Source organism: Sturnira hondurensis, unplaced genomic scaffold, assembly GCF_014824575.4.
Source record: "Sturnira hondurensis isolate 20B ecotype Veracruz unplaced genomic scaffold, ASM1482457v3 Scaffold0002039, whole genome shotgun sequence".
Classification (NCBI taxonomy): domain Eukaryota; kingdom Metazoa; phylum Chordata; class Mammalia; order Chiroptera; family Phyllostomidae; genus Sturnira; species Sturnira hondurensis.
Genome location: NW_028074670.1, coordinates 736,595 through 752,256, shown reverse-complemented (window position 1 = coordinate 752,256; position 15,662 = coordinate 736,595). Strand labels below are relative to the sequence as shown.

General features: G+C 46.0%; 1 protein-coding gene across 1 annotated transcript; it reads right to left on the bottom strand.

Moving 5' to 3' along the window:
* Window positions 1-1,303: 1,303 nt before the first annotated feature.
* LOC118982680 (thymosin beta-4-like) lies at window positions 1,304-1,554 on the bottom strand. Its single transcript, XM_037039843.1, has one exon. The coding sequence runs from the start codon at window positions 1,552-1,554 to the stop codon at window positions 1,420-1,422; it is 135 nt and encodes a 44-aa protein (XP_036895738.1). The 3' UTR covers window positions 1,304-1,419.
* Between the last annotated feature and the right edge of the window lie 14,108 nt (window positions 1,555-15,662).

Here is a 15,662-nt window from a genome sequence, read left to right as displayed (position 1 = left end):
TTTTAATTAAGTTTTATCAAAATTGTGCTTGTACATAATTTTAAAAGTCAATGAGTAATACTAATCTTATTATAAAATGGAACAGACACTATAAATTGCTACCCAGAGACAACTACTAATTCTATTAACAGATACTTTTTAATCTTTACTTTCTATCTCTAAAAACCATGATTATGTTGGTACTTACCAATTTTCCTGTTTAACTCTTTCATCCACAACTCACCTTACCCTTGTCTCACACACTTAGACACACACACACACACCCAAAATATTCATGCTGTACTTTTGGATAGGTTGCTACTATTTATATTATTATTTTAATGTAAACACTATTCTGAGTCAGGCCATATAGTAAGTTATGATTTTATTTTTCCCTAGTTAATTTTTTCCTTATAATTAAGAACTGCCTTATTTTTGTTTTTGATTTGGGGGATGGGGTTTTTTATTTTTCTATGTAAATTAGCACCCCGCAGTTTCCCCACACTGTTGAAATTTCCTCCCAATCCACGAGAACTATCAAGCACGTTACAACTTGACTGCATCGTTCCCCCGAGCCATGAGCAGCGTCACTCTGTCTGCAGTCTCCTGTGACCTCCCCCACCACCACCTTGCAGACCTGCACTGCTTCTCCTGGGTCAGATCCCTGCTTCCAGGGGCGAGTGTCTTGGTCTTTCCTTAGCCTGACTCTTCGTTTGGGCAGAGCACATTCCTAGTAGCTGTCCATGCAAGCAAACAGGAGATAAATCTTGCTTGTTTGAAAAGAGGGTTATTCTGCTCTTATATCTGATAGAATGACTCGGTATGGAATTCAAGGATGGAAAGTAGTTAACTTGGGAACATGCAAAGCCTCCCATTTTGGCGTACTGTGTTGCTGTAGGAGCGTTCAAAGCTGGCATGGTTTTTTATCCTTTGAATGTGATTGGCTTTAGGTCTATGGCAACTTTTAGAATCTTCTATGCACCCTCACCCATACCAAGCAACCACTGCTCTGATTTCTGTCATCACAGCTTAAGTTTGCCTATTCATGAACTTCTTTCTTTTTCAGGTTTTAAAACTCTTTATTTGCATATTAAAATGTGCGATATAATAATTTAAATCATTTTAATGAAAAAACGGCACTCCAATTGAATTCCATTTTACAGCCTGCAGGACACCTTGGACCAGCTCTGGTTTTACTCTGGATTTCACTGTCGTCCTACCCTGCTTCTCCCTTCGCCAGCACGCAAGTTCTTTTCCTTCCCTGCCAGCCAGAGGCAGGTGTGGCCTTCACTGTCAGTAGTTCTGATGTGAAAAGGGGCAGTGCAGTCATTTAAACTGATCCAGCTTCTTTGCATCTTACAAAGTTAAACAGCTAAAAGAAGTAAAATAAGAAGGCAATGGTTGTGGAATGTACAGTGCAATTTGGTGGTGCGGGCCTCATTACGATTTGCCTGCTTGCTTCTCCTGTTCAGTTGTTTCTTTGGACAGCACTGGAGTTTTGTCTTGCATTTCTGTCTTCTTCAATTTCAACTTACCAAATTTGTCCATCTCGGCCATATCGGGTGTATCAGACATGGCTGCTGAGGAAGTGGAGGAAGATCAGTGACCGCTGCCAAATCTGCCTACTCTTGAACTTCTTACAAACAAAATTTCTTTCTTCTTTAAATTTTTAAAATATTTTATGTATGTATTTTTAGAAAGAGGGGAAGGGAAGGAGAAAGAGTGGGAGAGAAACATCATTGTGTTGTTGCCTCTCATGTGTCCCCTACTGGGGACCTGGCCCACAACCCAAGCATGTGCCCTGACTGGGAATTGAACCGCCGATCTTTTGGTTCGCAGACTGGTGCTTAATCCACTGAGCTACACCAGCCAGGGCTAAACAAAATTTTTTATAAACAAAATTACACAATATGAACCCTTTGTGTCTGGCATAATATTTCTGACATTCACCTAGTTAAATGTCTACCAGTAGTTTATCTTCTTTTATTGCCAAATGATATTTCTTTATATGAATATACCACAACTGGTTAATGGAAATTTGGGTGCTTTCCATCTCAGAGATAAGGAATGTTTGAGAGCTTGAACATTTTTATTCAAGTCATTTTGTTTGATTCACTTCTAAGTCACTCAAGTAAGAACAATCTTGGGGAAATAAATGTCAACAAAATCAGCAACCAATATACATTTTATGTATCTCTTTGTTTCCATAGAAAAACATCAGCTTTCACAACCATGAGTAATCTAAGTCTTTTTATAAGTGAAACTTCCCCTAGGACATCCAGAAGAATGTGTCCCAAATATGGCTAACCATTGTCACTCACTGGGGTTCTTAGTCGAATATTTATTCTTAGGCCCTGCTCTAAACAGAATTTTGAAGGGAATGGGTTTTAACTTACTAGGTCTAGAGGAATCCCAAACACATGGTTTTTGGTTTACACCCCAGGTGATGTGGATGTTGAGAAATACAGTTGGGTGCGAGTGCTCTGCCTGGTAGCAACAGCCCGCGATGGCACTAGGCGGCTCACACTGTGCTCTGCTGTCCTGCCCTGGATAACTGTTGCTGATTTCAAAGACTGTTTTGTAGCATCCCAGTTCCAGGAGACCCAGGTTGAAAACCAAAATGAAGAGAACCCCTACTTCAGCTCTCCTGCTAATCGTCTGTGCTGCTCTTAGCAACTGACACCCATTGGGTACCACTCCTCCCTCAGCCACAGAACACAGAGGCTGACAGGGCTGATGGCAGTAAAAATTGACCCAAATCCTGAAAAGGGGGGGGGCCAGAAGGTGGCCCTACTGGAGGGCCATCCTACAGCACTGCCTAATAGGCCCAGCCACACAAGGGTCAGCTCACCGTCTAGAAACACAACTCTGCCACCACGTGCTACTAACTTGTAGGAAACAGATAAAGAGTCTATGATTTTTGTCCAGTAGAGATACAAATGATATCTGCCTGGTAGAAAAGATGATGTCTAAAGTTGTTAAGAAACAGACGTAAAAGCACAAAACTAGACACATGGAGGAAGATGGAAGAGAGCCCGAGAAGAGCAGTTGCCTCATGGAAGCAGGACCAGGGCCGGAGAATCCTGCTTGTGACTGTAAACGTGTCATTTTGGTAAGAAGCTTCATTTAAACAACCTTTTCAAGTCTAAGAAATAAAAGTTAATGTTTTATCGACACTGTTAACAGTCAACAAAAGCCAAGTAGGTATTCCATCACCAAAAAGAAGGTATTCAGGAAATGAAAAGATTGCAATACAGGGCGTGCAAGCCAGTGAGCCTCAGGCACCGAGACAGGCTAGAAGCAGTCGGAGCTCTCTTACCGAGGGCAAGAAGGAGGTCAGGGGAGGGACTGTTACATCACCGCTCTGTCGTTATCGTCATGGTTGCTGTGGCTCTGGCTCTGTCGTAACCCTAGGCAGAGTTCTTCCTCCAGGGCCTTTGAGTCACCTGAGGTGTGAGACAGCCTCCCACAGGCCCTCCAGATTCCTGCCTAGGTTAAAGTCTGTCATCAATGTTGATGGCATGAAGACATTAATTACAGCCATTGTTCTCAGGGCTCTGGGGCAGCATCTTCAGCCCCACATCCAACTGTGCATGAGCTAAAGGACAGTGTCTTTAGCCCTTGCTTCAGGAAGTCCTGGTGCCAAAAGATGAGCCCTGAAGCAGCTGGACAGGAAGACATCCCACAGGTTCTTAAACCCTCAGGGATCCAAGAGCTCCTTCTGCAATGCGCCAGGCCCTTTGCAGCACCCCCTTACCTAAGTACGATTCAAATAAGCCAAATTCTCTGATAACTGTTGGCCCGCACCACATGCAACTTAAATGCAAAGCATTTGATACCGGAAATGTGTGCCAACCAGGTGTGCCCCAGGCGATCACCTGAAAACAAGAGCATTGTCATCCAGGGGCCTTGCATGATTCTATCTGCTGTCCTATATTGTGGGGCAGCAGAAGGAATCATGACCCACAATTTTTCTCATACTTCTCCAATGTGATGGGAAAGCAGGGGCTCGTAGAGGTTGGCTCTCTGGTTCCACAAGCTGTAAGACTGTTGTGTCTTTATTTAAATTACACTCTGAATGTGTCATCAGAACCTCTTCTGACTGTCAGGATGGCCACCTTAGTTTGGAGCCACATGACACCAGAACTCATTGTTAAGCTTTTGTTTGAGCTCACGTCTGTGCCAAGTGACAATCCATAGTCACAGTGCTCATGTGAACCAAGTTTTCACAGTAGAGAAAGGAGGTGGAGACACCAACTCAGCACACAGCCTGTGGCAGGATGGACATGCTGCAGCTCACAAGCAAATGTGTTACGGTTCCCAATTGTCACATGGAACAATTGACAATGGAACAGTGTAAACTGACAGATGTACCAAACTGCTACCACTTATTAGCAGTGAGTATACATAGCAGTAAATCTCTAGTAACAATTTTTCTATCTGATACTCCAGAACTAAATAGCTTAGTGCCCATTTTAATGTTAATTGGTATAAAGCTAAAATGCTAAAATTATATTTAATTGAAGATGAAAACTACAGAATGGAGAGACATTTCATTAAATCAGACCTTCCTGACTGCTTACTTGTGTGCCTTGTAGAGTGTTCATCTGATTACCCAGAAATACAAAAAACAATCTATTACCTGTGCTGTTACAAAGACTCTCTTTAAGCAAGTGGAATTTTCTGCATTTGTAATATCACCGTGAAAATAAGAAATCCATTATATACAGAACCATATCTGAGCTGCATTTTCTACAATTACACCCACAATCAGTTATTTAATTTCATCGGAAAACACCATCTGAAGCATGACTGGTGAAAAAGCAGGGCTCTCTGTTCCCCAAAGAGGACCCCTCCCCTGTAGTTTTTAGGGAGTATGTGGATGGAGAAGACCAGAGGAAGCAGAGAGAGAGCAAGGTTGCAGGGCTGCACGCAGCATGGTCACACAGCAGCGCCCTCTCTCACACTTACTCCCCGCACACACACCCTGGCAGGGCCCTTCCCCCAGCCCTGCCCCATCCCAGCGTACTCACTGCGATTCCTGCTGAGTCACTCTTGCTGATCTTGGTCTCCACTTTGTTTTCTATTGCACTTCATATCTGTTGTAGGTTTTTACTGTAAAAACACGTGAAGTTTATAATTAGCTTTATGTTTACACATTAAAGTTAGGACAAAAATAATTTAATTTAATTTAAGTTGTTATGAATTATTTATCTGAAAAAAGAAGAACTTCCAGCCAAGATGGAGGGGTAGGTAGACACACTGTGCCTCCTCACACAACCAAAAGAAGGACAGCAACAAATTTAAAAACAAAACAACCAGAACTGACAGAAAATTGAACTGTATGGAAGTCCGACAACCAAAGAGTTAAAAAACAAACATTCATCTAGAATAGTATGAGGGTCAAAGACGGGCAGCTAAGTGGAGAAAACTCGAGGCGAAGTGGCAGCTTGCACACAGGGTGGTCCCACATTTGAGTGCAGACAAACCAAAAGGAACAACTAGGGAGCGACCGCACAGCCCAGGGTTCCAGTGCGGGGAAATAAAGTCTCAAAACCTCTGACTGAGAACATCTGTGGGGGTTGAGGCGTCAGTGGGAGAGACTCCCAGACTCACAAGACAATTCGTTGGAGAGATCCACAGGGTCCTAGAATGTACACAAACCCACCCACGGGTAATCAGCACCAGAAGGGCCCAATACAACTGTGGGAAGTGAGGGAAGTGATTGAAAACTGGCAGAGAATGGAGCAAGTGCCACTGTTCCCTCTCGGACCCCTCCCTGACATATAGCATCACAATGCATCGATGTGGGTTGCCAGGCCCTGGTGAACACCTAAGGCTCCGCTCCTTACTACGTAACAGGCATGCATAGACAAAAAAAATATGGCCCAAATGAAAGAACAGTTCAAATCTCCAGAAAAAATACAACTAAGCAATGAAGAGGTAGCCAACCTATCAGATACACAGTTCAAAACACTGGTGATCAGGAAGCTCCAGGAACTCACTGGATACTCCAACAGCATAATAAAGACCCAGGCAGCAATGAAGGTTGCATTATGTGAAACAAAGAAAAATCTACAGGGAACCAACAGTGTTGGGAAAAAAACCAGGACTCAAATCAATGGTTTAGGGCAGAAGGAAGAAATAAGCATTCAACCAGAATGGAATGAAGAAACAAAAAATTCAAAAAAAAATGAGGAGAGGCTTAGAAACTTCCAGGATACCTTTAAACATACCAACACCTGAATCAGGGGTGCCAGAAGAAGAAGAGCAACAAATCGAAAACTTATTTGAACAAATAATGAAGGAGAACTTCCCCTGTATGGCAAAGGAAATAGACTTTTTAGGAAATCCAGGAAGCTCAGAGAGTCCCAAAGAAGTTGAACTGAAGGAGGAACACACCAAGACACATCATAATTAAATTACCCAAGATTAAAGATAAGGAGAGAATCTTAAAAGCAGCAAGAGAAAAGGAGAGAGTTACCTATAAAGGAGTTCCCACTAGACTATCAGCTGATTTCTCAAAAGAAACCTTACAGGCAAGAAGGAGCTGGAAAGAAATATTCCAAGTCATGAAAGGTAAGGACCTATATCCAAGATCGCTCTATCCGGCAAAGCTTTCATTTAGAATGGAAGGGCAGATAAAGTGCTTCCCAGATAAGATCAAGTTAGAGGAGTTCATCATGACCAATTCCTTATTATATGAAATCATAAAGGGATTTATCTAAGAAAAAGAAGATCAAAAGTATAAATAGGGAAATGGCAACAAAGCCACAACTATCAACAACTGAACCAAAAAAACAAAAACAAACTAAGCCAACAACTAGAACAGGAACAGAATCAGAGAAATGGAGATCACGTGGAGGGTTATCAGTGGGGGAGTTTGAGGGGGAGAGAAAAGGAAAAGGTACAGAGAATAAGTAGCATAAATGTTAGGTAGAAAATAGACAGGAGGAAGTTAAGAATAGTATAGAAAACGTAGAAGCCAAAGAACTTATATGTATGACCCATGGACATGAACTAAAAAGGGGGGATGCAGGCAAGAGGGGGTGTGCAAGGCAGAGGGAAATAAAGGGGGGGAAATAGGACAAGTGTAATAGCAAAATCAAGAAAATATATTTTTTAAAAAGAATAATTTTTCTTTAAAAGTTTCTCACCCTTTAAAAGATACATTACACACCTGGAGATGTACTAGCTACGTAACAAATATTAGAAATCTAATCCAAATAGGAAAAGAAAAACAAGCAAAACAAAAATGAAGATCAGCTCCAGCCTCATCATGCCATCTTTTTTAAAAAATATTTTATTTATTTATTTTTAGAGAGAGGGAAAGGGAAGGAGAAAGAGTGTGAGAGAAACATCATTGTGTGGTTGCCTCTTGTGTGTCCCCTACTTGGGACCTGGCCTGCAACCCAGGCATGTGCCCTGACTGGGAATCGAACCTCAATCCTTTGGTTAACAGGCCCATGCTCAATCAACTGAGCTATACCAGCCAGGGCTCATCATGTCATCTTGATCTTTGGTGAGATTCACAAGCTCTGAAGCTTCTTCATTTCCACCCCAGGAGGAAACCCTGCTGTCTTTAGGTCCTAACGTCCTCGCACAGATGGCATGTGGGATGGATAGCTTACCCTTGGAGGGAGCCTATGTCACCCTTCCTCCTGTTGCCAGGCCCTCATTTTATTCCTCTACTGCCATGAAGTCATCGCTTCTTCTTCAGTCACAAAAGTCACATGAGGTAGCAATAGGGCCCCACTCGCCTCATAACGCTGGTGTGAAACGACACTGAGATAAAATAGATGAAAACACACTAGGAACTAGAAAATTTAAGACATAGATTCCTGACCAAAATACCACCTCCAGGCTGAGTTTAAGCCTTGAAATGTGAGTCAAAGGCAGTGTGTACTTTTCCCCAGGATCCAGAGTGAGGAGGATGGGCTGGCCTCTGTGGGAGCAGGTAGGGAACCAGCTGGGGAGGCCACGGGCTGGAAGGTGGAGGTCGTGGCCCTCCTGACATGGGAGGAGAGGAGTTTCACAGGCTGTCTTTGGTTGTGCAGATCCAGTTGTCCTCTCCTGAAGCAGGAGAGAACACCCAAAAGGAGGGGTGGGGCTCTGTGAGTAGGTCAGTTACTTTTACACAACCAGTGAACGTTCCAAAGTTCAAGAAAGCCCATCCATCTATGAGAGCAGGCCTAGAAACACACCTTTCAAAGGAGCAGCAGTGAGCATGCATGAAATCACACCTCCCAGCCCCAGACACAGACCCAGAGCTGGGGTAGGAAGGAGGCAGGGACGGGACAATGAAAAAGCAGTCACGCTTGAACAATGAATTGGAATTCTCCCCACTCAAGAGGCTGAGGGAACCCTCAGAAAAAGGATGGAGATGCAGACTTGCAGCAGGAAGCCAAGAACCCGCTTACCCAAGCTGGCAATGACAGCCCCCGACCTGCAAGGCTGTGATGAAGGCCAGCAGGTTGGGGGGCTGGTCTCTAAGCCACAGCCAATGTATGAGAAAGGTCGGTGCCACCAAAAGACACAAGAGGGTCTAAGAAACCGAAAGATTTGCATCCAAAGGAACAAAGTGAGTAGAGCAGTAAGAAAATGTCTTCTACAGTGTGGGTAGACGTGTATTTTGTGTGTATGTGTGTGTGTGCTGCATATTTAGCTATAGTAAGTACTTCTAAGTAAATTATGTGCAAGACCTCCAGAGAGGTCTGATCCGTAATCCGACTGCAGCCCACCCGAATGGAGCAGTTTCCCACCAGGATCCCTTTACTCTGTCAGTGACTTCCAATTACTCCATCTAGTTCTCCAGGCAGCCCCAAACTTGGACATCACCTTTCATCCTGCTTTTTTTACCCTTCACCATCCAACCTAGCAGCAAGGCCTTTGAAATCCATTTGCAAAACACTTCCCGAATCCCACTTCTCACCCCCGCCCTGCACCCTCCAGGCCCCTAGACCGACCATCACCTGCTCCTTTTCCTACCACCCCTCTTCACAAAGCAGTGAGTGAACTTTAAACTGAAATAAATGAACAAATAAGATTGTGTTACTTTCTGGCTTGAATGTTTTGCATGACTTTCTATTACAGTTACAATCAAATCCAAACTCTGTAACAAGGCCTGCAGGGTCTGCACCACGCCGCTCTACCTCACAGCGCTCATCTCCCACCACTCCCCTGCCTCTCACTCCGCTGCAACCACACCGGCACTTCCTCAACACACCAGCATTTCTGCCCCAGGGCCTGGCCCTGCTGTCACTCCACCCCACGTCTTCCCAGAGCTGGCTCCTCCCACGACTCAGGTCTCAGCTCAGATGTCCCTCCTTGACGACCTCACTGAACTGTAGCCAAAGCCAGTCTCAAAACCCTCTCAGCCACCTACGGTCATCTCATTACCAGTTACTTTCTTCCCCAGTGCTGATCACCACCTGAACTTAGCATGTTTTACCTATCAATTGATAATTATTGCCAGACGTGTTCATCATCACTGCATCCCTCAACACTGGAAACTCGGTTTGATAAGTAAGGAGACACCTTTTCCTTTCAGGCTCCAGCACCCCCTCCCCTGGCAGGCCTGCCTGCACTGCCGACTTCAGGGTGCTCCTCTGTTGTCCTCCGTGTGCTCGGGCTCCATCAGCCTGGCTTCCTCTACTCAGTCAGTCCTGTCGGCACATTTGCTTTTATTTTATTTTTTTTAAAAGATTTTGTTTATTTATTTTTAGATAGGACACGGAGAGAGAGAGGGAGAGAAACATCAATGTGTGGTTGCTTCTCATGTGCCCCCTAATGGAGTCCTGGCCTGAAACCCAGGCATGTGCCTTGACTGGGAACCGAACTGGCCACCCTTTGGTTCACAGGCCAGTACTCAGTCCACTGAGCCACAGCAGCCAGGGCTCCAACCATCTTTCTTCTGCCTCCACCACTCACCAACCCTGCTCTCCTCAAGGTCCCCAGGGACCTATAATTGCTAAATAACAGTCCATTCTCAGTCCATCTTAGGACACAACCACATGGAAGGGTGGTTTAGCAGACAGGACACAGCTGAAAATATTTATCACATTCCACAGACACTCCTATTTCCTCAATTTAGAATCTGATGGGCTTCTCTCCACCTCCTCTGCTATCCCCTTGTCTTTCAGATTGCACCTAGATGCCCTCAAAGTCTCCCACAGGACTTCTACCCTTGCCTCCACACTCCACCCTTGGAATAGCCAGAATAATCCTTTTTAAACCTCTGTCCATTCATGTCACTCTTTGACTCAAAGCATTCTAATATTTTCCCATTTCACTCAGATGGAAGGGCAAAGTTCTTACCAAGGCCCAGATAGATCTGTCTTTATCTCCCTGACCCCTGCTTCCTTAGCTCACTGCCACCACACAGGTTTCTTTATCAGTCCTTGAACTGCTCTCACTGGACACCTTCCTGGCTGCTCCGTGGCCTCCTCTCCCGTCTGCTGAAATCTCTCCTCTGCAATGGTGCCTAGTGCACCGGTCGCCACGCAGCCTGCTTCCACCTGTTCCTAGTGCCCCAGCCTCTCCATTCTGCTCTCGTTGTTCTTTTCAAGGGACATCCTTTACTATGTCACAAATTAACCTATTATTATACTTCCTATTTACCATTTTTCCCCTCTCACTAGAAACCCAAGCCCCATCAGGGCAGGGCTCTCAGCCATTCTCTGTGCTGCTGGCCAGTAAGAACCCACACATTTGCTGAATCAGATTGGATTGGGTTGAATTAAATTGCATTGAGTTTATGGAACTAGAGGTTAAGGAACAAGGTTTATATAACAAGCAGGTGTATAAAGAACATCAAAAGAGAGTTTGAGAATTAACATAATAAAGATTAAAATTTCAGAAAATGAAACACAAGGTTGGTTTGGCAGATAGGACAAGACCTCAAACACTTACAATGTAGTCATAACCTGGAATATCAAACCAAGAAACTCCCGGAACACAACAGCAAAAAACAAACAAACCAGAAAACAATGAATGGAGAGAAAGGATGAAACAGTAAATAAGAGGTTGAAGTGATATCTAGAAGTTTCAGTGACTGACGAATAGGAATTCCAAGGTGAGGGAAGGGCAGAGGGAAGGGCAGAATGAAGGCAAGAAGACACCGGAGGAAGAACGGCTGAGGTTCTCAACATTGAAGAAAGACGAGCAGCTGCAGTCAGAGCAGTGTCCGCTGCATGCGAATCTCCAAAGGTGCGAGGAATGAATATGCTTAAGAACAGGCAGATAGTTCTTTTTTCTAATTCTAAAATTAGATTCTTTACCAAATAAACTTCTTATTGCAAAAATGACTATTTTTGCATTATTTTTCTTAGTCGCTGACCTTCAACTGCAATGCAGCTGCCCTCCAATGTCTTCACAAGACAGATGCATTTCTGGATCTGGCTTCCCAAATGAACAGGAGTCTCTTTGCCTCACTCAAGAGACTCTAGAAACTTGCAGGAGGAAATAGCAACAGTATCTAAGAAGATGTGAGCCGCCCCCCACCCCCCGTGGTGGGCCCCATTGTAAAGCTACACTTTGAAGGAGCACCCAAAGGATGGCCACTCACTGGGAGCCACACCGTCACCCAGTGGAACTGTTATGAGAGTGACCCTGAAGAACCTGCACCTGCTGACTCAGGTCAGAGAGCTCCCTAAACAGAGATCCACTCCCTGCATTTTAAATGGACAAGAATAAACAGGAAACATTGTCATTAGGGTTCTTTAGGGATGCTGGAAGACATCATTTCACCCAGGCCCTTCAGGAAGGAGGTCTGGGGTTCTCACAGCCCAGCCGGCAGCACTCACGAGGCCCAGCAACCCAGTGGTTCTTTCCAGTGCAGCTGTGGGCCGGGGTGAGGAGGACAAGTGTCCAGCTGACCGTCAGTCCAGGGCACATGTGTGTTGAGGCCCAACCGCTCCTTTGATACCCACCCCATGATTGGCTCAGGGCTGGGTCTGGCACAACAGCAGTGAATGGCTCTGGTCCAGTGGGAGGTGGACAGCACTGGGTGATGGGGTCATCCATGGAGAGACGCAGAGGATGCTGAGGTATCCAGAAGAGCCAGGTATGGGGGCAGGTGTCCCAGCCCTCCAGAGCCCATCCCAGCATCACCTGTTCTAGGAGATAATCCAAAGATAGGGTCTCCTTGGATGACTATCAATCATAGTGGGTTTCTCTCAGCACCTGTGGGGGCAGTGGTAGGACACATGAGCCCCAGTAGAGGTTTCCAAGAGCTCCTCAGGACGCTGGCTGCTGAGGTCCTCACCCTGGATGGGAATTGGGAAGCCTGTCCTGATAGGCGGCTCTGCGGAAAACCTGACACTTCGGTTCACAGGCCAGCACTCAATCCACTGAGCTACACCAGCCAGGGCTAATGAAATCCAAAGACCTACAGCCAAGATTGCTTTATCCAGCAAAGCTTTCATTTAGATGGAAGGACAGAGAAAGTGCTTCTCAGATAAGATCAAATTCAAGGAGTTCATCATCACCAAGCCCTTATTATATGAAATGTTAAAGGGACTTATCTAAGAAAAAGAAGATAAAAAATATGAACAGTGAAAGGACAGCAAACTCACAGTTATTAACAACCACACCTAAAACAAAAGCAAACTAATTGGACAGCTAGATCTGGAGCAGAACTATAGAAATGAAGAACACATGGAGGGTTAGCAACAGGGGAGTGGGAGGAGGATAAGGGGGGAGAAGGTACAGAGAATAAGTAGCAAAAAAATAGGTAAAAAATAGACAGGGGGAGGGCAGGAATACTATGGGAAATACAGAATCTAAAGAACTTGTGACACATGGACATGAACTAAAGGGAGGGAATGGTGGGGGAGGGGTGTGCAGGGTGGAGGGGAGTGAAGGAGGGAATGGGACAACTGTAATGGCATAATCAATAAAGTAAATATATATAAAAAAGAAAACTTGAGCCACCTCCTGGGAAAAATTTTCAAGGCAGGCCAGTAAGAGTATTGCCCTAGAAGTCCCAAGGACAAGCATGACATTGGACCTCAATATGAGCATCTCCCTCCGGTTGGCACATGGTTTTGCCTGAGAGCAGGGGAGGGCCCTGTGCCAGGCAGTGTTGCCAGGGTCCCAGCAGCTCCCCAGTGAGACCCAGGTAGGCCGGCACAGGACATGCAGCGGAGCCAGCCCGGTGTGGCCCCACGCTTCCGCTGAGCCCTGAGCACTGAAAAGAGGGAGGCTCCTGAGTCAGGACTTCCCAGCTGCCCACTGGAAAGAAGGAAGCTCCTCTGTTGAAAACCCCGTGGGGCTGCATTGCAACTCTGGCAGCTCCCAGGAGCAGTGGCAGGCTCTGACCGCACCTGAGTCACTTACCTGATGGCACAGGGAGGCTCCACCTTCTACCGGTGGGGTGTGACAACCGTATAATAGAAGAAAGCCAGTTCCTTCTGTGGGAAGGTCCCATGAGGCTCAGATGAGGAAATCTCACCTGAGCTCTCTGAGAATTGAGCACCAAGCCAAGCCCTTTGGGGAAATAGAATTGATGACAGATGCTGGGTTTCTCCAAAAGGGATGACTGAGCCACTTCCCCTGAGGGCAGTCCTCTTGCCAAGTCACTGTGGGGTCAGGGCTGGACATGTCAGGCCCTTGATGAAGGGAGTCCATCTCCTGGCTCCAGGAAGCTTGCCCTCTGCCCAGGGAGTCCCATGACTGCAAAATTTGCTGCACGCTTCAGGCAGGACCCAAATGGCATTCTTGGCCACCCAACCATTCCACCTCAAGCCACCCCTGAACAGAGGGTTAGGCTGAAAGCCCCCTACTTACACTCTTTCAAAGCCCCTGGGAGATGCACCCTCATCCCCGTAGGGAGCCACATGCACTGAGAATCACATTCTTAACTGAGGGAGGCCAAGTTCCTGGTGCCCTCAAAATTCAGTGGGCTCCAGAAGTGACTAAATTCTAAAAGAGGTAGGCAATGATTTCTCCAAAAACCGAGCCCAGGTCCAAACTTCCCCCACCCTCTTCTCTTAGTAATGCAGGACCTTTGTAGGTTCTCAATAAACCAGTAACAGTGTATGTTTGTATCATGTTTGTTATACTTTCACTCCCTCCACCCCCCACCAGCCCATTTGCTGAGGTCAGGCACAGAAATTTTCTGAGGCACAAGTTAGGTTGACTAAAGTGAATTTCAGCAGACAGACTAGAAGTGCTTACAACCTCATATACACCGGAGGAGCTGGGGAGGAATGTGCTGAGCATAAGACAGACGCTTCCAGGTCAGCCCCTCCATAAACTCCTCTTCTCAGCCCTGAAAAGAACCTCCTTGCTCAATCCCTCATCTTTGCACCACATCTCATTTTTGGTCTTGGCAGGACATGGGCCTTTCCTGCTGAGTCCCCAGTCACATTCGGCTTCCCGCTTCTCTCTTCCCCTAGGAGAGAACAATAATGAATTCAGACGTATTTGCTCAAGCCAGGCTCAGCAGGGGTCTCTCCCCCCCCCTCCCGCCTGAGTCCCCTCTGCCCAGCTGACAAGCTCTCCATTGTGCATCAGCCAACATACCCTCTTCCTTGGGATGCTCCCCACAAAACAGCATCTCAAAGGCCCCACATTCCTCCTGCCCTGTTTCAGTCAGGACCCAGTTGGGAGAACAGAGCCCGCACGAGGCGCACAAAGAGACCTGAGCACGAGGACCTGGGCGCCCATGTTCGGAGAAGACTGGGGAGTGAACCAGAGTTGTTGATGAATCCCAGGTGTAACAACTGCAGAAGGAAACAGGAGGGAACAAGAGAGCCCAGGAGCCCGAAGGAGGGACCTTGTGGGATGAATGCCCAGACCACAGGAGAGATCCTTGGCCAAACTGATGCCCAGACCTCTGAAAATAGTGTACTGTGGCGGGTACATGAACCACAGAAAGGGGAGAGGAAGGACCAGCCCCGGAGGTGCTCAGAGGGTTCAAAGGCTTTCGGGTATAGCTTGAATTTTTCATGCTCAGATAAAGGTTGCAGAAACTCATGCATTATGGTGACGTGTGTCCTCTTTTGCCTCAGTCCTTGTCTCACTTGATCCTGACCTTGCTCTAGCTTCCCCACATTCAGAGAATGCAGCCTTCCCAGATTCGGAGCAGTCGGCATCCATCCTGAAGTCCCTAGTGTAAAGGTTAGTTTGGATAAGTACCAGAGGAGCATAGGAAATGGGGGTGATGGTGGTAAGAGGCAAGAGTTGGACACTGGGGTGGGTCACTGGTGAGCAGAGAGCCCACTGAAGAAACGGACCAGAATTTGGTCTTACAGTGGAAGGGCTACCCTAGCTGTGTTTGAGGAGGCTGTCAGCATTTATGCTGATTATGTTGTAAAAAGGAAAAACGTGATTCTGCTATGTAAACATGCCCTAGTTTACCAGATTCTTTCTATTAACATTTTATTGTCATGCAGAACAATTAAAATTATGCGCATCATGTAGTGTGGCTTGAATTAAATTCAACTAAGTCCTCATAAAGCCAAAGATCCTAGACATGGAAATAATTTTTAAGAGCTTGCTCAGTCCAGATTCTAATGTTCCAGCGCTCCGATACTATCACCCAGGCTTACTGGGTAACATGCGCTGCTGGTTCACCGACCTCGCCTGCGCATGCTCTCGGTGAGTTGAGGGCCATCAGTGGAAGCCAGGTGGAGAGAGAGGGCATGTTCATTCACCACTAGCATCTCCAGAATCTGCTC

What these genes read in the sequence shown, in the direction of transcription:
- LOC118982680 (XM_037039843.1), bottom strand. Translation starts at nt 1,554, where the DNA reads ATGTCTGATACACCCGATATGGCCGAGATGGACAAATTTGGTAAGTTG.